This window comes from Seriola dumerili, unplaced genomic scaffold (genome assembly GCF_002260705.1).
Source record: "Seriola dumerili isolate Sdu_G_001 unplaced genomic scaffold, Sdu_1.0 BDQW01000149.1, whole genome shotgun sequence".
Taxonomy (NCBI): Eukaryota; Metazoa; Chordata; class Actinopteri; order Carangiformes; family Carangidae; genus Seriola; species Seriola dumerili.
In genome coordinates, this window is record NW_019174404.1 from 17,378,453 (window position 1) to 17,401,489 (window position 23,037).

The following is a 23,037-nucleotide window of genomic DNA, read 5'->3' on the forward strand; positions in this document are numbered from 1 at the left end:
GGGGGGGTGTGGGGGGTGTTACATTATGGCAAACTAGTGACAAGGGGCACCTGTGCACATGTTGGTCCTTGTGGAAGACTTGTGATCCATCTTGACCCGTTCTGTATTTTCTGGGGTTGTTCAGGTTCACGCCGCTTCGGGAGAGGAGTGGTTCGTCAGTCGTCAATGTCCTCATACACATTATCGTCAAAAGGCCGCGCCAAAGACGGCTGTATTCTGTGTCGGGAGTACTTGAGCTGAAGAAGGTCTCCTACCTCACTGATGACACTCAGAGCCTGTGGAGACATTTATACAATAAAAAAAAAACTGTCAACATGAAGGGCAATATGTGGCTCGAGCCAATTTAAAGCTGCAACAAGCAAGATTTTATGGAAAAAACACACCTGTCTGTTAAGATTAAGTCACAAACCTGCCCTAAAAACAGACAAGACCACTAACTTTAATGCTGCAGTTGGACCCAATATTTCATTCCTAATGCTTGGGTTTGAGGTGAAGTCACCAGTAGGATATCTTGTTAGGGCAGAGTTGGCAATGAGTTCATAGAGATATGCCATCTAAACAAATCTAAAGTGTTTGTTCAGTGCATTATTTCTGACTAATGAAATAATTAACTTTCTAGATTTCTGTATGGTTAACAATAACAAGAAGACGTGGGGACGACTAATGTGATGTTACAAAATACTAAAGCCAACATGTGACAGAGTTCTGCTGCTGCCTGGATTTGTAGAGAGCTTGTAGGCTCGTTGTGATGTTTTCAGTTACGAAACAGAGAAAAAAGGTTTTGGTGACTGACAGTTAACTTGCACAAGCTGTGTATGTATAGTGAGTGTGTGGTACAGCTCATACTTAGACTGAATATCATTACTTTTTATCCCATTTGGTGTTTCCGTCACCTGAAGATTGGGCTTTGTTGCATAATGCAAATAATTTTGACAGAAGCTTAAAGCTGCATTAATTAATTGTTTTTGGCCACTTGGAGGTGCAGTGTAAAAACAACACTGACGTATGATCACCTTTTAAACCTGATATGATGAATTTGGTCACTGATTTATTTTATTTATTTTTTTCTCAAACCAACATCTATGCAAAAACATCGACTGTGACGCCAGCGTCATTGTTCACATGCTTGCATATTTTGTGTGTGTCTGGCAGATTTAAAAGTGTGTCCACTAGGGGGCAGATTAGGGCCCGATCATCCGTGGCTTAAAACAGAACATCTTCCTTGTGAACTCCACTTATGTACGGCTTTAACAGAAACCATGACAACACAAAATTGTTGAGGTTGAGATCACGGCAGAGAAAATGGCTGTTGCGACAGCTCTCCTCAAAACTTTCTGACAATGATACAGAGATGCCCGACTGCTGCTCACCTTACTTTCTGATACTTCCACCACTAGTCATGTGCTAATTTGTGACTCATGGCTACATAGCATTCATTTATGAGGATGTGCAACACTCCCAAGGACTGAAGGCCATGTAAGGTTGCCATCATGTTTATGTGAATACGTACTTCAAATCAAGTTTATCAGTGAGCTTAGTACAACAACTCTTTAGCATTAATTTGGATTAGTATTACTGGCCGTCTGATGAATGTTACTACTTTTAGCTCTGTTTTAATCTCCACCAACTCCCTACAAAAACCTTCATAAGCTAGTTGCTAACTTTGTCTTTCTGCTGTTTGGTGCTGGGCAGGTCATGTCCTGCAGGTTTCTCAGAGCATTTTCACTGAAAACAGCTGCTATCTGCGACTAGAAATGACACTGACCAGAGTAAACCAAAAATGTTGGCAGGTTATAAAATACAAACAATAAACTGAAAGATGCTAAATTGCTTCAAAGAGTTGAGGGGATCTGCAGAGTCATGTGATCATTCTCTGTAGGTTTGTTACTTTCGATGAATGACCCCTTTCACTTTGCATGTAGTCATTTGATCCATTGTTAGTATAAAAAATAAGGATAAGGGCAGATTTAAGTTGATGCGTCTTCACATCTGTTTGTTGCACTATCTGCAAATCTGTGACATTCATCTCCATTCTTGTCCACCCATCGTCTTTGTATGCATTAATGCACCTGTCCTCACTTCTTTGATGTTGGTGTAGGTTAGTTAGGATTTGACATTTGTTTGAAGCTAGGATATTCATGTAGTCGATCACATGAAAGGTCTTAGGAAGGACAATAATAAAAGACTTAAGGTTTATTTGTATATGTGTGGGTGTGTGCGTGTGTGTAAAATGAGACGACAAAACTGTCAAAGCTCACCAGTAGGTAAAAGAAACACAAACCAAAATGACACATCAAAGTGTGAGGGAATGATACAAAGAGAAAGGCTAACAGAGGTGGGTTTTAACATCATGACAGATAAAAGCACTACAGCACTACAATACTCCCACTGCCTGTCCCCAGCTTATTTTATTTTATTTTTTCAAAGCACAAGAAGAAGAACAGGAGCCGATAACAGTCCCGAATAGACAGCACTTTGTGGGGACACAGTCTGCATCTGAGCCAGCTGAGCCTCGAGGACACCCGCGCGTGGGAGTTATCATTATATTCACATGCATGATTCAAGTGGGTAAATTCCCAATGAGAAACATGCCGTGTTTTGTCACATGGTGCAATGACAGTCACCTGAAGCTCAATATCAGCAAAACCAATGAGCTTATGGTTGACCACCAGAGGAACAGAAGGCCCCATGACCTGGTGGTCATCCAGGGAGAGGAAGTGAAGAAGTCAGTAAACTAGAGTTATGGCCTCATGGCTGTTTGCCTCTGCCGACCAGTCCAGTTATAGGAAATATGCTCACAATCTCCCTTTCTGTTCGTGAGTTATGGTGTTAAGTAATGGCCAGAGAAGTATTTTTGCAGAACATTATGATGTCACAGAGAAGTGAGACCTTTGACCGCTTGGATATAAAATATCATCACTTTATCAGTTTATCCTATTAGACACTTCCATTGATTCCACTTCTGGACCTTTGACCTAATCCTACCCTAACGGTAAAATGCTAACCCTCTCACCCCAACCCTAAAACCCTAACCGTCTAACCTTAACCCTCGCCCTAACCCTAAAACCTTAATCCTCTAAGCCTAACCCCAAACTCTTTAGAAGCCCTCTAACCCCCTAACCCCAAGCTTCTGACCTGTGACCTCCAACTTCTAATCAGTTCATCCTTGAGTCCAAACGAACATTCACCCAATAAGAAATTCCTTAAAGGTGTTCTTGAAATTCGACAACATAATGCCTCTATTCACAACCTTTGCTGGCATGGAGGCATAAAAAAGGACTTAAGACTGTGACTGGAAGAGGAAGAGCGGTGAGCTCGGCAGTGAGCTCATTTCAGTATAATAGAGGAGCCCTCGTTGAGAAGAGCGGGCAGCTTTTTGATGTGTTGCCAAGAGCAATCAAAGCTCTGCGCTTTTGTAGACTAACACAATGAATAAAGAGGGTGGCTGGAGTGGAGGTCTGAACTCTAAACACTTGGAATATGCTGTGAATGCACTGTGCATCAACCCGCAGAGTGATCCAGCTGATGCTTTACTGTCGCTGTTGCATGGAGTCACTTCAACTCCACTTCTCCTTAAACTCACATCATCCCAGAGTGATACACTTATAATGATGTCAGACGCAGCGAGAGACGGGAGAGATTCGGTGCATCTGAAGAGACCCAAAAGTATTCTCCACAAGCAGACACAAGAGATCCAACCTGTGTCCTCGCAATTAGAGACACTTTTCCACCCATTAGACTGCCCCTCTTCCCTTTAATGTCACTGTGATCTCTTGCTTAGTTTCTTGAAGGTCATTACAATAGCTTGGAACAGGAGGGCCCTAACTTTTTAGTAGGAGTATAACTTTAAACAAAAATCAGCCTCAGCTAGTAACAGCCAGTACCACTGCCTGCCAATTGTGGAATATTGGCATTTTGTACCCCACTCTCCCTTCTGGCAAATCAAGCTAACAAGCTACACACTAGAAAACTTTGACAAAAAAAAAAAAAAAAAAAAAAAAAAAAAAAAAACTTGATGTGTACACAAGTCTAGTAATTAGCCATGACCCCCTGGAACAAAACTTAGCAGAGGAACCAGTAAAGCTTACTGCAATTAAGGCTTGGGACTGACAATTCTGACTAATTAAAGAAAGTCTAGAAAGCCCAGAGAGTGTTTTTCACTGAATAATAATGGCTTCTTTCTACCGTGTGGGCAGAGCACAGTGAGATCTGGCTATGCATGACTAGTCACCATCAATACCCTTGCAATCTAAAAATACTTAAAAAGAAAAAAAAAAAAAAAAAGAAAGAAAAGAAAAAGAGAAACAATTCAGGTTTGGCTCCCATACAATGTGGTAAGCGTGCAGAAGCTGCATATCATTAGTTAGCAGAAGGAAATTTCACCAGTGAGACTTAACAGTCATGTTAGAGGCGTCCAAACATAGGAGAAGATTTTTGAAATGCTTGCTTCAACTATTAGTATCGATATGTTTTAATATCAATGATCTCAAATTAACATTTCATGGTTAAAAAGCCAGTTTTAAGTGAGAATTGTTTCTCATTTATCTAAAAGTTTGTCACTTAGTTTTGAAAGTGATTATTTACCCTGTTGAGCATGTCTCTTGTGTGGGCGGCTGAGATGCAGAAGCGAGCCCGGGACTCGATGATGGGCGTAGCAGGAAAGCCGACGACCACCACACCAATGTTCCTCTTCAGCATCTCCCTCCCAAACGCTCTGGAGGGGGGGGGGCAAACATGAGACACACAAAGCAAAAATGACTCAAGGACAATAACAACAACAATGTCCTATTCCATTCTTAACATATAGAAACTTCTACTGTTGTCGTCACGCCAACAGCAGCTGACCACGTAAACAGATACTCCTCAAGGAGTTACAGTTGGCTGGGGAGAGGATTGTGAGGGCTTCTGTTAACGTTATCTTCTATTTGTGTTTGAGTTGCATTTGTTATTGTGCTTGTAACATTGTTATATGTTCTATAAGCGACTAACGTGATGCTGCTTCACAATAAAAAAAATTCGGAACACAAAAGTGTCGGCTTAATATTGACCTTGAAACGAAATTACTCCGTTTGGTGAGTTTTACAATCCTGTGATTGGATGAACATAGGTAATTGATTAAATATATTAATTATTTATTGTCGCTCGAGTTAAGACTTTCTTCCAAAGGTCAGACTGAACTTTCACGCTTACTATTTACTATAGAACTGCTCAACAATAAACGAGTTACACAAACAAAAGCCTGATAACAATAATCATATTGATTGAAATGCTCCAGGTGGGAGTTGGTAGATACAGTCTCCTAGCAGCATCCAGTCAAAGCCGGTGGCTCACCCTATCTTGGCGGGCATGTAGAGCATCATGGGTACGACAGGAGAGTCGTTGTTGCCATAGATGATGAAGCCCATTTCTCGAAGCCTCTTGCGGAAATAGACTGTGTTCTCTGCCAGCTGTCGCACACGTTCACAGCCTGGAGGTGATGAGGAGAGATTTTGAAGAGTTGACAGCAAATACATTGCAAGTTAACCACACTCCTATCAAGTGTTTGAAAAGGATATATACCTTACGACATCACAATGTGCTGACCACTATTGTTACTCGGTCATTTACATGTGAACATGTTATGGACACAGTCTCTTAAGGATCTCAGTCAGATGTTACAATTAAACTGTAAATAATGTATGTTTTATCAGTGCTGATGTTATTAATGAACAATATTTATTCACTGTATTGAGCTGCACTGAATGTCCTTCATCTCAACTCAGTACAATTTACTACTGAAAGTTAGGAAAAAAAAAAAAAAAAAAAAAAAAAAACACTTGCTGAAAAAGATAAAAATGTATAAGAAGTGACAGAGTTTAACAAAGACTCCTCTCCTTTTCAAACATGTTTTTTCTTTACCAGATCTGATATCTTTGGTTGAAAAGAAAAGAAAGGAAATCAGCAAAGGGTGACGGTGCTTTGAAAAGATGAAAAAATGACAGTTGACAAGCAGCTGAAAACAATCACATTCATGAGATGAGTGTGTGAAAACATGTGAGTGTTACAGCATCCAGGCACCACGGGGAGATAAAGTTCTTAGTTTCTCTGTAATGTTTTTTCTTCTCCCACAGGAGATTTCTTCACTGGCTTCTTTGAAAAGCTGGGCTTGTATCAGACACAAAGCAACAAACTCTGTTTAGGGTGCACACAGATTTAGTTTCCCCAACTACTCGCAAAAACTATTGCACGCAGATTTTTGGAAAGACGCATGGAGATGATAGAGTCTATGTCAATATCAAAAATTAAAAACGCTTTTGGGTAAAAAGAAAGCAGCACAAAGGCTTGGATTAGCCAATCAAATGCCTTTAATGGTAAATGCTTTGCAGCTTAAGGACAGTATTATATGGCGGGGCTTGTATATGTTACACATTTTCTGTGATCCAATTTCACCAGCCCTCCACTTACACACTGATCTACAGCAGGTGAACACAGGTAAGTACAACTAACTACCGCCTTTAATGGGATCCAACTAACTACGTTTAGGTTTAGATCACAGATGTTTAGTTAAGTTAAGTTTGGCTCAGGATTGTGCTCGAGTTTACGGTTAGCCAGTCGCAGAGAAGGAGGTGGAATTGTGCCCAACCTGAGAGGATCAACTCAGGACAAAAAGACAGCAGAAATGTTTACTATATGAAATTTAGGACACTATTATCATTATTAAGAAAATAATAAGTCTAAAGAATCAAAAATGAGTTCCAGGCTTGCCACAGCTTCTACTCTCCTCTTTGCACAATAGCTGGAATTAGAGACAATAGTAGTTTGCACTGACACCTGGTGGCTAACGAGGAGCATTACAGCAACGAAGATTGAATTAATTCAACCAAATAAGTCCTGCAGTGAATATATTCACTATTTAGTGTTGATTTAAATATACTTATAATAATAATAATATACACATATTTCATTTAACTTAATTTCCTTATCAAGTTACCAAGTTCTTTGCATGATTCGCCTTCTTTGTACAATATTCTTTTCTCGTGTGACATGTTGCTTTGTGCAGGTTTGTCAGTCCTGGTCTATTTTCACTTCTAAGCTTTCAATGTATCTGTTATTCATTCACAGTCTTTGTTGCTGTCGGCTCCTTTATCCATCTACAGAGTAAAATCTTGACCTTGTAATAAGCTAACTCCACTAGATCTCTTTAATATGTGTTACATGTCAGACAGGGCCAAAGTGTTTGTTAGTTTTTCTTCCCTCCTGTCTCTCTCCTCCTCCCCGGTTTTCTCTCCAGGTACTAATCAGTCTGATTGGTGTCTGTTGCAGTTGAGTCATGCCTGTTCTTTGGTATCCTGGCTTCAAGTTGGCCTGTCATCATTCGGAGCTCCTCAATAAAAGCAATACTCCTGACGACTTCACTCGCTCTCACTCACTCTTCTCTCAGCTGAGCTAGTCTTGTACTGTGAGAGAAAACCTATTAGGAATATTAGAAAAAGGTAAGTGGTGGGATGTAGGACAGTAGGTAAGTTTGGAGGGGGTGCCATTTACATTTCAGTGTAATGTTAAAGCATGTCAAAACAATGTTAGGTGTTTTTAGAAGTTAATTAGGTTTGTTTTGTTTGTATTGTCCCATCCTCCCCCATATTTTGTTCATCTTTGTTAGATTTGTATTGAGATAACCTGAAAATAATTCCCTTAAATTTTCACTTCTACCCTGATTCCTTCAAACTCTTTGGTTGTCATGTTGAGTTTTCATCTCAACCAGGAGACGTGACACATAGATCTAACTTTAAATGGTATTGTTTCATCTGATAAGAGATTTTGTAGGAGGGGAGTTGAGCATTTGAAAAAACAAACATCTCTATGCTTTCATTACAATATAAACAAAAACATGAGCAGTTCTTAACCATTGATCCCTGTTATAAATCAGAATCCTTAGGAATCCCTTTTAAGAATGACTGTACAAATTAGCACCGGTGTACTGTGAAAGGCAGAGGACATGAGAGCCCAGTTAATAATTTTCTATTATGTGAAAATGGAAAAGGGTTTTGTTTAAGGCTGTCACAATATCAGATTTTTACTACAAGATTATCATGATTATCATAGCCAAAAGATTTCACGATAATAATTTTATCCTGACATCTATAGAAAATTAAAAAAAAGATAATAGGTAATAATAATAATAATGCTATCAGTCAAATTAATCTTTTACTTTGTTTATTGTCCGTTTTGTCCCTTTTTTTGGCAAATGAATAAGAGGAGCGTAGGGAGATGGAGAGAGTTTGTAACCATAACTGTACAAAAATGTCCATAAACAACAATTAAACTTGATGGTTAGTAAAAAGATGAACTGATGAACAAAAGCTCCACAAGGCCTAACATCTGTCATCACCATATTACAGTATATGATATAAACGTGTATTATTAACACAATATCGATATTTCATATTTTAAATATCACAGTTATTGTCAAAATCGTTATATATCGCAACACCCCTTGATTTATTACATTCAAAGAAAATTCAATATCGTATCACCAATTTGAACTCACCTATTGTTGTGCCATCCTCTCCCATAATGCACTTCATAGAAGTGATGATTTGCTCCACCACAGGAGGAGACATGGAGGTGGCATAGACTGCACTGTGAGAATGGGAGCGCAGGTACTCAATAAGCTCCTAAACCCAGTAGATACACAGGATGTGTAAGTAGATATGCATGAACAGCAATGCTTGTATTACTCTACAGCCCCTTCTACCTTGGAGGCTTTGGTATTCTTTGTAACTGAGACTTGGCACAGCTTACTTTAGATTTACTGCTTGCTTTACTCACTCAAATGAACAGTTGTCTGTAATCCTTCAATATAAAAAAAAACATGGAAAATACACTGTTTTGCACATTGTAAGAATATAAAGGGCTCAGACATTCAATGCAAACCTTTATGCAGTAAAGTAAGAAAATGTAGTTTTGATGAAAACAGATTTTTTTTCCTTCCACATATCCATATAGTAAGATTATATAGGCCTACATAATAAGAACTACCATCCCTCTTATGGTATAATTACAAAGTTTGAAAGGCATGCAGGTCATTAACATCATATTGTAAGTCATATCCTGCAACGTGATGACACATTCTTTGACTAGCGATTCATGCTTTATGTCAGTTTCCTTCCTTACACATCCCAGACATTCTTTTTTTTTTTTTTTTGAATATTTAGTTTATTAACGTCACCAAATCTAAGATGTCACAATCTTTTCAGCATTTCCTGGAAACAAAAATTGAAATCTTTTGAAATCAGGATTTGGTCTCGTTCTGATAGGCTGGTGTCATCACAATGATGTGCTGTGGAACAGGGCTAGTATGTCAGGAATGCAGCAGTGATAAACTGCAAGGCTGTAAGTCCACATTGCTGGGATGATGGGTGTCCTTTTTTTTTCCCCCAGAGTTTAAACTTTCCCACTTGACACTGTAATCTTCTACTTTTGAGGAGACGGCATTTATAGTATATATATATTATATATTATAGATTATACCATATATATATATATATAACGCAGTACATTTAACATCAGTGTTTAATTTACCCTGGGTTACTGAATTGGAAAACTATCTACTGTATATTTTAACTTGTGAGCTTGAATTTATCTTATGCTACAGTATCCATCTTTCTTCATAACTCTGAAATCTGAAAAATGCTCATAAAATAAACCCACAACTGTCCATTCTCACCCGTTTCCCTGCGATGTATCCCCCCGCAGCGCCAAAGCTCTTGGTAAATGTGCCCATCATGACATCCACATCACAGGGATCGAGGCCAAAGTAATCGACCACACCTCTCCCTCTCGGCCCCAGTGCCCCTATGCTGTGGGCCTCGTCTAGGTAAAGGTAAGCCCGGTAGCGCTTCTTCAGGGCAATCACTTCTGGCAGGCGGACTATACTGCCCTCCATGCTGCAGGGAGGAAAAGGCAAGCAGAATGCGTTTCAGTCAGTGTCAGGCAAATGTCACGGTGTGTTCATGTTAATTTCATTCCTGACAACCCAGGGAATTTGAGCTCAAGGGAGTACTGTCATCTGCTGAACAGACTTCATCTGAATGACAACCAGATATCAAGTATTATACTTCAAATATATTGTCACCAATGAAATGTATGACAGAAGTAATGATTTCACAGGTAAAAGCAGATTGCTCAGTGTAAAATTTACAGTTAAAAATAAATCACTTTATTTACTGATGCACAAAATCCGACGCTTGTGCAATTTCGTCAGGCAGTGTTCACTTGAAACTACGAGGGAAATCATGACACTTTAAAAAAGACTTGCTCTATTGTTTTGGCTAATGACACTTTTAGCACAGCCAACTGTTAATGCTGCAAAATCCAAATCCCTTTCAGTGTCCAAAAATATTTTATTGAAGCATCTATCTGATGAAGGAAAAAGGATGAACTACCTGTAAATGCCCTCCACCACTATGAGGATCTTCTTCCATGGTCTGTGAGTCCTGGGCTGCCCGTGAACTATGGCTTCTCTGAGCAGTTTCTCAAGGCTCTGCATATCTGACAGGAAAATCAAGAGGGCAGTACACTCAAAATGAAACTTGTGGTATCAACAGTGGCACAAAACTACTAGCAATTTGTGGTTAGCCTACACACTCGCCTACGCAGTTTCAATACATCCTCAAATAAAGAGTGGATATGCCTGCAACAACTGAATAGTGAGTGTTTTATTGAAAACATTATAATCAAATAACATAACATTCTTTCATGAAGTTGGCCTTACTCTTAGCACATTAGCTGTAGTTCAACTCTTCAGCAACCCCATATTTTTTTAATTTTTTTATTTATTTTTTTTTTTTACACCATTTGGTGAAATAATAATAAGCAGATTTGGTTTGTTTGTGTCTGTAGCTGGCAAGACAAATTACAAATTACTGAACTGACTAACAGGTAGAAATAGACAAGCTAGTTTGAAGTGCCTAGCTGAGGAGTTTGGGTTCGTTAGCAGGACGCTAATGGCAAATGTCACCACATATTTTTGTGTGTGAGAAAATGAGGTTTGTGTGTTACAGAAAAAGTGTTTACAGAGAGAAGATACAGTATGCTGAATGCCAATATGATTTTGTAACAGCATACAATCTGACTTATTTGAGGAAAAGCACAGGTGTTATTAATAACATGATAGCAATTTCTAATTAAATGTCTCAGTAAGCCATGACACGGTGACCGTGAGCTAGCATGAACCACATCAGGTTCCTGAAACTGAAGCAGCTAGATTTAGCCATGATTAAATTTTATTATTATTTTTGCTTTGCCAACTTTGACATGGAAAGATGTCTTGCACAAATAGACCTAATACTTTCAAAAAGTGATGTGGTAGCTTATATTTTTGTGAGTACCAAACACTTTGGCTGACTCCTAAAATGAAACTCAATCTGGCTCGGTCAGGTTTTTCAAAACACTGAAATTATGATCCGAGACTAAAACAGACAGACATAAAATGCAGAGCTAGCTCCCCACAGTGTGTGTGTGTGTACATTGTAATGTACCATACTTTCCACTATATAAACTAAAGTGATGAGACCAAATTACCACACAGTGGTGACACCGCATGTGGAAGAATACGTATAAGAAAAACATAATCGCTCCAAGTGCATTAATGATATGGGACAATAAAAGTACTAAGAGAAAGAAGCAATGAATGAAGACAAAGCGTAACCACTTGAAGTGAGGGACTGACAAACAGAGATAGACATGAGGATGCAGGTGGACAGAGAATTAACGGACCTATAAATGCATTTAAGAGTCAGATGACAGTAGAACCTATTTGTAATCACACTCACTGTTATGTTTGAAGACTCTTATGGTAGACCCAGAGAGTCTGGCTCCCAGCACCAGAGAGGCATGGTTCAGTTCATCACTCAGAATCAGACAGCCCTGCAGGACACCAGACCAACATTAATTAGCATAAATTATTCATACAAATGATTTTTTTTTTTTTTTTTTACCCATCCAAGGCAGTAGATAACATTACATCTACTGACCTACTTCAAAAATCAGTTTGGTACATATTTTCTTATTGATTGCATTGTTTGCTAGGGAAACCACTAAGCGACTACATTGATGATGGAAATGTGCAAACATTTTCACCTAAAGGTTTGCATAATTTCACAATCACGAAAAGAATTTAAAGCAGCAGTCTGACACTGATTCCACTCAACTGTGTCGTGAGGAGATCTACCTGCCAAACGACACAAGCAGCAACGTGACAAAACAGACTGGTCTGAACTGTTATTTTTTCCCCCTGACATGCAGTCAAGCTACTATTCACTTGTGCGAACAGGAAGAATTTCCTCCTGATATGACGCCAGAGGGTGGTTCTGTGTCTCTGTGCCTTTGGTGCTGCTGGTGACCTGTGATAGTGTGATGTTATGGAATGTTTCTGTCAGGGACTGTACCCAACAGTGCACACACAAAAGTGCTTGGTAGTTGACTTATTTCATCTTTGGAAATCATACATGAGTTCGCACTCCAATAAAAACTTACATTCGCATAATATAAAGAGAGGAAGTGATAGTGAGATAGAGGACAGAGGGAAAAAGGAAAATGTGCTGTGTCAACATACAGCATATCTGGCAGGGAAATAAGTAGGAAGCCTAAGAATAGAGATAAGAAATGTGTGCTGCAAGAATAAACCAGCTCTACCGAGGAACCACCGATCACTTGTGATCTTACCTTTCCAGCCAGCGCTGGTATGTTCATGGAGTTGGTTGCAAACCCCATCCCGAACGCCATAGCTGACTCCACGCCAAGGAACTTAGCCACCAGTTTCTCCATCTCCTCGTGTCTGTCCAGGTTGCCTGAGATGCAGACATACAGGAGGTCACCAAAAACACATACCAGTCAGAACCCTGAAAGATATACAGTGGTGTCAGTAAAGTTTTCAGACCCCTTCACTTTTTGCGTGATTTATTGTATCGTAAAAGGGTAAAACTGCCATTTTTGCACATCAATCTACACTCAATAACCCATTGTTACAAAGTGAAATTTTTCAAATTTCTTTGCAAATCTATTAAAAATGAAAAGCAGAAAATTCTCATTTACAAAATGACACTAAATTCAGTACTTCGTAGCGGCCCCTTTGGCAGCAGTTACAGCTTCAAGTCTTCTTGAGAAAGTCTCTACGAGCTCTGCACACGTGGATTTGGGCAGTTTATCCCACTCCTCCTGGCAGATCCTCTCAGGCACCGTCAAACTGAATGGGAAGCATCTGTGAACCGCCATCTTCAGATCTCCCACTGGGTTTAAGTCTGGGCTTTGGCTGGGCCACTCAGGGACAGTCACACACTTGTCCTGAAGCCACTCCAGTGTTTTTTTTTTTTTTTTTGCTGATTGCTTCAGGTCGTTGTTGTGCTGAACCGGTGCCCCAGTCTTAAAATAGCAATTTTATCCATTCAAAATCTACAAGACAATCAAGTGTGTACAGTGTAGGGGGTCGGAATACTTTCTGAAGTCACTGTACACTTTCACAGATTGTTCAGTAAACGTAATAAATATATAAGGGATATTTCAAGATGTTGGAAAATATGCTTATTTGCTTTCTAGATGAGATGAATGAGATGACAAGATTGATAACACTCCCATATCTATCCATTCAATATTAAGTGACAGCCAGGGGGATGGTTAGCTAAGCTTAGCATAAAGTCTAGAAGCAGGGGGAAACATGTTGCCTCTCTAACATTCAAAAATACCTCAGCACCTACCAGCACCTTGAAAGCTCTATAATTAACATCTTATTTATTTATGTATGTATGTCTGTATGTATGGATGTATGGATGGATACTTATCCCCTAAGGGAAATTAATGTGTCCATCAGCTCATTGTTGACAATAATAACAGTTAATAATAAATAAACAATAATAATTAAATTAGTCCACTTCCTTTGGCTGAGTTGTTGTATAGCCTGGAATTTATTTATTTAAAAAAAAAACATGACATGATATATCTTTATATTTTTTGTATGCAGAGATCCTACTGGAGTCTTGCTGTCAATGTTATATTTGGACAGGTAGCTGTTTCCCCCTGAGCTAAACTAACAAGCTGTGGCTTCATATTTTGTGTATAGACATAAGGGTAGTTCTTATGTCTGTTCTTATTTGACTTTAGCATAATACTGTATACCAAAAAGTTCAACTATTCATTTATGTTTCTGCTTCTGTATCTAAATAATGCCAGACAACTGCAATCTGTCAACACACAAGCATCATAAAACCTCCATGAGCTTTTGGAGTCAATCTGTCTCTCAGTGCTACATTACATGTCATCTAATATTTCCAGCTGACAGCTCTTATGGAGCACACCCTACTGCACTCTTTATCAAAACGTGGCCTGGCCACAGAGAGAGAGAGAGGCGTCAGTGTTTCTACTCTATCAGTAAATATCTGCTAACCAGATGGTCTACTTCGCTTCCTCCAGGCTCATCTGGATCTTGTCAGACTTGCTCTGCAGTCTGGCTTCATCTACAGATTATGTAAGTACATATAAACCCTTGAAGAGACATCTGTCTTCCAGATATTATTTTCAACAGATTTTTAAATCTTGATACTCTGGTAAATCCGGGAAGTTTTGGTCTTATTTATTACATAGGATCCTTTAAGACAATTACTATTATTTTTTAAATAACAGTATATTTTTCAGTCTTTGTGTTTTGATTATTCTTTTTATTTAAATATTTTCTTTTTTCTCCCCAATTTTTTTTTAATCAGTTTTTTTCTTGTCTTTCTTTAATTTGTAAATCCAGCCCATTTGGAAAAAAGGATAACTGATCCTTGATTGGCCTTTTCAGAGTATAAATAAAGATTAAGGCTTAAAGAAGCTATGTTGAGTTTTTGACCACTAGTAGCACCATGAAGCGATGTTTTTATGAGTGGGTTACCATTTTGTTTGCAATGTGCACCTGCACAAGTCAGCAAAGAGGGACACTAGTAGCTAACAAACATTGATGTAAAAATATACAATTTAAATTTAAAAAAAAAAAAAAAGGCTTTTAGAAAGAACTGGCTTGAACACCTTTGTTAGGGCTAAAGCTAAAACTATTAGTTTGAGTTCATTACTCAAAAAGTTAAACAGTCAAAAAAACCAAAACAATTCATTTATCATGCCAAAAAATGCTTTGTTTACTGTGGTGAATTAATCCCTCCACATTGCTCCAGTGACAGCAATAACAGTGGGTGTGTCTGGTGTGTGTGTGTGTGTGTGTGTGTGTGCGTGTTTGTACCAATCTCCTGCCTGGTGCTTGCAACTCCGACGCCATACTTCATGGTGACCTCAGCTGCAGAGTCAGCGCACGGACCTGTGTTCTCAGCGAAGCCGAGATAATTATACGAGCCCAAGTTAATCACATCCTGCACTACTCGACCCGTGTACCTGGGAGAGAGAGTCAGACAGAGGAAACAATCAATGAGAGGAAGCCAATGTTTCTGCAGGCTTACTGGTACAATTAATAGTAATGATCGGCAGAGCTAATTAAAAAACTAAATTGAAGTGAGAGTGAGAGGCTGGACTGCATGAAAGTCCTCTTTGTTTTTCCAGTCTTTCTGATCTCGAGCAGGATCGGCCATGCTGTTTGACGCAGCTGTCCCCTCATTTTTTCACTGGCACTCCATGCTCTCTGACTTTTTGCTTTTCCTTTCTTTTTGTCGCAGTGCATGACGTCTGACTTTACACACACGCACACGCACGCACGCACGCACACACACACACACACACACGGTGCGGCTGATCACTGTCTATCCTCACACACCAGTGATCATCGTCACTAGATACAAAGATATAAATCACAATGACGAACCACATATGAAAGTGGACTAATGCAGGAGGTAAGCGTTCTTTTCAAACTAGCTACAAATGTGGTCTTATCTCATCTACACTGGGGAGATAAGGTTCTCTGTGGTTACTGCTGTTGAGACTTTGGAAAATACACCTGGCTCATACTAGATTTGGGTAAACTGGTTTAAATAAACTACGTTGTGATGCACTGAATCACGTCCTTTGTTTCTGCATGTGGAAAAAATACTAAATAATTGGATTCTGAAACACAATATCACTACTAACAAGTCATACTATATACAATATAATGCAATCCAGTACACTAGACCTATGATAAATGCTTCATTTTCACATACAGTATGACGTACGTTTGGTTATGAATGTGTCCCAGAGGAGTTGATTTAACCGTGTGGTTATTTTTCTGGGATCAGATTCTGTGTTATACTGAACTGCATTGAACTGAACAGGTTTACCTAGTCCTGTCTTTCCCCCATGCATAACAGGAAAAGGGTAGAGTGTATCTGGGGGTGTTGTACAAATGTTTAATAAGTACTCCTATAAGTAATACTAAGAAACTCACAAACTGACCCAACAAAATAATAGAAAATAACAAAATCAAATAATTTCCAAAAAAAAAAAAAAATCATATTGCAATTATTTTGGCAGATGCTGCAATTGCGATATGAGATTTTGCATTTCATTTTCACTGAGAAAAATCTAAAAATAATGATGAAGTGATTTTTACTGGGGTCTGTACCAATAACCATATTCCCTTACATCTGAAGAATATGATTTGTAGGCCATAGCATCTTTGTAGCACCACAATGCTTCATTTATGGTATGCTGTGACCCATTTTACCTTCTTGCAGTTTTAAATGCAGCTACTACGATTTGGATATTGCACTAATATTACGATGAATTGTTCGGCCCTTATGCACAGATATGACATATATACAATAAGCTACTGTGGGCTCATATATCAACCTGGCTGATTAATCGACCTGGTTTTACCCTTAATCACCCCCGTTTTTCCTCATATAAGAGACCACATCCCGTCTGTTCTTTCACACAACACAACATTGTAAAATGGTGGTTTACACTGTTGTAGCTTATGGTCAGCTCTGGCCAGTGAGGAGTGTGTGTAACCCTGCTCACTGTTTTTGCTGTCTAGTAACATTTCCCAGTCCTTTGTCTAAACTGAAATATCTCACTTATCTTTGTGTTTGTAGGAGATAAGAATGTTACCACAGTTTCAACTAGACCTCGACTGGGACACTAACCACACAGTTGACTTGAATCTTTGCTATTTGTGGCCTCTGTCACTCTGACACTGTCTGAATACCTGGAGGCTAACGTGTACATTAACACATTGACAGCCTTGAATGACAAGGTGTGTCTTTCTCACTCAAAAGTCCAGTTGTAGTCGAGGGACGCTCTTTCCATCAGGTCCATTTTGGCCCCGGGGACGCTGCATATCGGCCTGTTCCAGTTGTCTCTGATCCGCATGTAGAGGTTTCTGGTGTAAAAGTTCTCAAAATCCTGGTAGAGTGGAACAAAGTCCTGGACAGGGGTGAACAAAGAGAACATAATGGGAGAGAGCAGAGACAGAACCGTGACCTGAATGTAGGAATTTCACCGTAAATCGTGCATGTTTGTTTTATGAGTTGAAAAACTAATAGTAACTTCAAAGACCTACATGCCACTCATACTTCTGGAAAGCTTAGCTGGAAGGAATTTCATCTCCAGAAATATAATCTGTAACACAACACATGACTGACTGAGGGAGTTCATTTTCCGTAGTTCTTTGAGAAAATATCTGTGGGATATCCTCGGGCTGATTTAACGACCCCCCTCCGCCCGCAACATCTACTCCACAAACTTCCTTTCTTCAACATAACCAAATACTTAAAACAATGGGCTTCACTATCAAACATTACATAACACTTCGAAAACAATCCGAGTGGCGAAGGACGTGTTCCAAAAGTGCTGATAAATCCACCATTAGATGTGCGTTGACAAAGAAATGCAACCTTAAGTGTGCACACAGCAAACCATTGTGGAGAAAAGCAATACCACATCAGGGAGAGAAATATTACACCAGCCGCACTGATTTTGCATGCGGGGCACACAAATCCATCTCAACTGCTAAGTGTTTCAGCATATACACAAGCACTTTTCGTCCAGTCTATTTCCTGTTTAGGATATGGTCACGGCGGACAAGATCATATCAAATGTATCCTTTTTTTTTTTTTTTGCAAAATACCAAAGCTTGAAGCAATACAGCTCCAGATGCTTGAAATATGAGAGCCTGTACTATAGCTCCTAATGTTTGGAAGCTTTGTGGTGTGCAAATATCACTTTGGCTCAGTCTGGTTAAGAAAATAACAAATGAATCAGGTTTATTTTTCCATTTGTTATCACTGCTGTTCCTCCGTTGAGTCACCAGGCAACATGTGCAGTAATTAGAGCTCGGCCCTATCAAATCAGTTTCATTCCACACCTGAAATGCATACTGCCTCCTGTTCCTTGACAGCAATTTTGCTCACAGCATTGTCACCGTGCGTCCGATAACAATGATAACATTCCAGTCATTATAAAAAGGGCACAGTTTGCTGACTGCACGACACATGCGTCTGCTTTTGGAAATTTGCTCAACAGCCGTCATTATAGGGAAACAAGCCGGGGTCATTACAAGACACATCAAACCTGTTCAGCTTTTCCCGACTTGCCTGATGACTTTTGTATACTCATTCCTGAATTTATTTTCTGGTTCAGTTGTGTATTTTTCCCCCCTATTCCTCTAAATTCCCATATTGTGTCTGTGGCTTCCTCTTACCCTTTGTTCGTCCTTCTCTCTGGCGATATAGCACCTTTCGATCTTCCAGTGACGGAGGAAGTCGCGGAGGTAGCCGAAGATGGTCAGGATGCCGTAGCCCATGTAGGTGAGTACTGCCACCAGCATGGGCGTCTCCTCAAAAGACTCAATGAAGGGCCGACTGTACAGGCTGCCATGATGGGAGGCCGCGTGGACCTAGGCAACACCGGAAACCAGCAAATGGAATGTACTGAAACGTCATCATCAGAAAACAACTCATAAAAACCACAATGAATGTTGAGATATGGCAATTAAGATAAGATAATTGAAGCTATTGCTTTGCCTGTTACTAATATATCAATTTAAGTCAGGATTAGCATTTATTTGTAGTAGCTCTAACAGTTTCCTAACCCCGTTATAGTGATTCAGAGATAATCAAATGAAGTGACACAGGTCAGGGTCAGATTTGGGTTCTTACAATGTTCTGTTTATGTTGAAACATGAAAACTATATAAATAATCTGCCAATAAGAAAACACTAAATATTAATTGCACCTCATTTATAATGAAGAAACATAATTACCTGGAGCCGTGGCTTATATGGCATGCAGACACTATATTCAGTTTGCTTTTGGGTTCGGTAAATAGTGCAAAGACAGTTTCACGTAGAAATAGTTAAAAGGAGCAAAATACAAACCCACTTTTACAAGTTAAGCATGTAGAAAAATAAATTATCTTCCCCATGAAAAACACATCTTCCCCACTAATGCCTTAACTGGAAAAAAAAAACTTGGTATTTGGAATATTCTTTATATAAATATACACCCTGATTTCCTGTGGCTTCCTCTCCTTTTGTTTTAATGAGAAAACACACTTTCTTGTTGTAGTTGGGTAATGTTTCTGTAACTTCCTCCAAGATGAATTATGCGCAGCCAAATTGAAGGTGGGAGTATGATAAGAACACTGTATTGAGTTCTGGTCAGTTGTACACTAGCTCTACAGGAAAGAAAACACTGTGTGACATGCCACAGAGGAAAGATTTGACTTCCAAATAAGGGAGGAACTGGCTGTGTTGATGGAAGATCTGTGCACTCAGCACTAAGTGATCAGCAATGCACTAATAAACTTTACATGTATCTATCTGTCCATAAAGAAAATTCAACTTTACACATCTATTCTCTCCATCTTTATAATAGGGCGGACAGAAACCCACTACTCACAGACGTTATGCAATTTGCTTTCCAGTCATGCTCGTCTCTGTGCTCATGGCTATTAGGCGCTACATGTGACCGGTCATGCCTCTCTCTCAAATACCTTACAGAGTAGCAGCGCTGACATCTGCATGAACTGTAATCAGCTGAGGTTCAGTCACCAGGCGCTCAGTCTCTTAGTGGACCAGTGCAGTTCAGCAGCAGGAACTGGCTTTTGTTTTGTGCACCACAATGTCTGGTGCTGAGAGTAACCTATCAGCACTGTATCTCTCGCCTTGTTTTACTTAAGAATCTCAAACTGCACATAACTATCATTACTTTGCTTTTGCCAACAGTTATCTCACTGAATTATTACTATCATGTTATGAGTGACATTGATTTCTCAGCCACTGTGGTGTAGGAGAAAGCTGCTTCAAAAAAAGTTTAAACAGAAACCCAGCTACCAGGAGAAATTTGAAGGAACTACTGTTCAACCTTTTCCTCCAATTTAGCAATGCAACATTCACACTCAAATTACTGTACCGCAACATATCAAGCGAGTCTAAATGCCCATGTGTGTGACAGCATCCAATCATGTAATCAGAGGGGACATGTTAATTGGGACAGTAACAGAGGGTGCACCCAAGGGTGGAAATTTCATTAGCGTCTTTGCAGTTTCACAGCATGCATGCAGTCTCAATGGACAACATTAACTGAACAGGTGCACTGGTTCAGCCTGTCCCTGCTCACTCTCTCGTAGCAAGTTCACTTTCTCAGTTGTAGAGAAAGTTACCCACTTCAAGAAAATGGAATTTTAACAAACTTTTACTGCCAGATTTCAATTTCAGTTCAATCTGAAATAGAAAGAAGCAGCCAATAATAAGTTTACACTAAAACACACTGCGCTCCCTCTAAGATAAACACACTATCATCTGATGAGATAAGTTGTCAACATACAAATGTATTGCTATCATCCAGGCAGAGACGTGAAGTGTCCCAAGTTGTCTGACTGGCTGTGATAGTATGTGCATCATGATATACTGTAGGATTATTTTCATGAATTGGTAGGAGTTATACTATCACCAGTTTATGCCTCTAATTACAGTCACAATATACGGCTAGAGCCAGATCTCTTCTGAAACTCGGCACACATATCATAAACTAAACAGGGTTATAATTCAATGCAATGTCAACTTTCAGAGTTGTGACACCCGCCTTTTTTCTTTTTTTTTTTAACAACCTTCCTCCTATGAAACCACCGAGGGGGGCGGTGGAGCTCAGTATGTACACATTCATAAAGTTGTGCTTTTAATGCATTCAGGTGATGCTTGGAGCAATTGTGATCAAGCCGAATTAAAAAACGTCTTGAAATGATTCAGAGAGAGCTTTTGATCTATGTTTTAAAGAAGAATATAACATTACGAATGATCGAAAACTCTTTAATCTAAAATCTTTTTTATGGAGTTTGGTCTGTCTAGATGAGAACAAACTGTCATGAGATTATCAGAAGCCGGACTCGTCAGCGCATTAAAAAGTCTATCTTGTCATATCAAAATAATGCACGAGTATATGAAATGACAATAACTGTCCGGGTGTTTCCGGGTCCACACAGTAGATGCTTCCCCTGCTTCACCAGCCTCTCCTCCCCCGTCCCATCCCGGGCCTCACCTCCTCCTCCTCGGGGTGGCAGTGGTGCTTGTGCTGCCGCTCATGGCAGCGGTGCAGGCTCTTCACCAAGCCGTTACTCTCCGGTTTCAGTCCGTTCTTCACGCGGTGACACACTTCCCCATCGGCTGGCTTGGTCGCGGGGCTTTCAGTCATTGCTGGCCAACGATTGTGGAGCCGCGACGGTAACTTGCATGTAGGAACACGGAGCTTGCCTGCGGTGCAAAGCGGTGACAGTGTCCGAGCAGGGGACGTTCACAGCCACACTACAAACTCTCTCACACCCTCGCTCACACATGCAACACGCACACGCACACTCACATGCAACACACACACATACACACTCACACACATTACCCACACACGGTGAAACCTGAAAATCCAGACATTAAATACCGGAAATCAACGCCCATAAGTCACATCGGAGCCTGCAAGAGGGGGCGGGGCAACGCCGTCACGTATACTAAAGGGCGGGGCTTAATGTACGTGAACTTGATTCACTTTTAATAATGTTTATGGCACTTTCAAGTGTGAAGAAATAAGCTGTAATAATAGGAAAATAAATAAATAAAATTAAATCTCATGAGACATATAATGCATTTTAGAAAATCAACAGCAAAAGTTAACTGCATAGCAGATACTTTGACTTGACTAATTAAGTCAGTTAAAATCATGAAGGAATCACAAAGAAAATTAAAGGACATTATGTAATTAAGTCTTGAAATTCTCAATATTTAAAATTAAAGTCCAAAATTTCACACTGACTCAAAATACGTTCTTGTTGAAAATAAAATAGAATTTATTATGTGTAGTGCCTTTAAAAAAGGCAACAAGCCAACAAAAGCTAATATTCAAAAATAACAATGAGGTCAAATAAATGCATGACAAGAATCAAGATAACTGAATAATAAAGGGAATCACATACTGTAGAAGTATGTAGTGACATTGGAATAAAAGTAACATTTTCATAGAGTAGTATCTCACAAATATTATATTCTTGTTGAATATATGTTCTCAGGTGTGATATTTGCTTATAATCAATTAGTGATGTGAATTGATAGCTATGCTAAGATATATATCTGCACATGTGGTGTATTCATATCAATTATGTGAAGTATTAATGAATTGTAGGTAGTGGTTTTAAGAAAAAAAAATGTTGTCTTGAGTGTGACACTGTAAGCATGAAGATGCTCACCAGCTGAACCACAGCATCTATATTGTATGTAGACTAGGGTACAGTATAGATAAGCGCAAGGGTATCAGTCTCACAGAATCATGTGGTGAAAGTTTCTTTCTAGACTCACCTCTTTGCACTCTGGACAAGACACATTTACAGCACTTAAACTTAAGTAAGGCATTGAATCATAAGTTGACCTTCATCCATCTTTATAATTACTGTAATAAATATCACTGTTTTTGCCATAATTTTGGTTTCACTGCAGTCACAGCAGAACTCTTAATTTTTTGTAGAAGTCCCAGTTTAGCTGCTCCCTCTAGTGGCTTGAAGTTGTAGTGTAACCAACACATGTGCTACTATATAGAGGAGGGGTATCACATCTGTAACTCCTGT

At 39.4% G+C, this 23,037-nt stretch overlaps 1 protein-coding gene across 1 annotated transcript; it reads right to left on the reverse strand.

Moving 5' to 3' along the window:
- Positions 1 to 21,786, reverse strand: LOC111225762 (serine palmitoyltransferase 2-like). Its single transcript, XM_022750790.1, has 12 exons — positions 21,471 to 21,786; positions 18,635 to 18,829; positions 17,204 to 17,358; positions 15,248 to 15,396; positions 12,706 to 12,830; positions 11,814 to 11,907; positions 10,425 to 10,530; positions 9,707 to 9,926; positions 8,528 to 8,654; positions 5,332 to 5,467; positions 4,585 to 4,714; positions 1 to 275 (listed from the first exon to the last, which is right to left on the reverse strand). The coding sequence occupies exons 1-12, from the start codon at positions 21,621 to 21,623 to the stop codon at positions 156 to 158; spliced, it is 1,710 nt and encodes a 569-aa protein (XP_022606511.1). The 5' UTR covers positions 21,624 to 21,786; the 3' UTR covers positions 1 to 155.
- Between the last annotated feature and the right edge of the window lie 1,251 nt (positions 21,787 to 23,037).

Bases quoted from the DNA above. Each gene is read 5' to 3' on its own strand.
- LOC111225762 (XM_022750790.1), bottom strand. From the start codon at position 21,623: ATGACTGAAAGCCCCGCGACCAAGCCAGCCGATGGGGAAGTGTGTCAC. The intron at 18,830-21,470 runs GTGAGGCCCGGG...GGTGTTGCCTAG, and splicing joins GCCACCCCGAGGAGGAGGAG to GTCCACGCGGCCTCCCATCA. The intron at 11,908-12,705 runs GTAAGATCACAA...GGTGTCCTGCAG, and splicing joins TACCAGCGCTGGCTGGAAAG to GGCTGTCTGATTCTGAGTGA.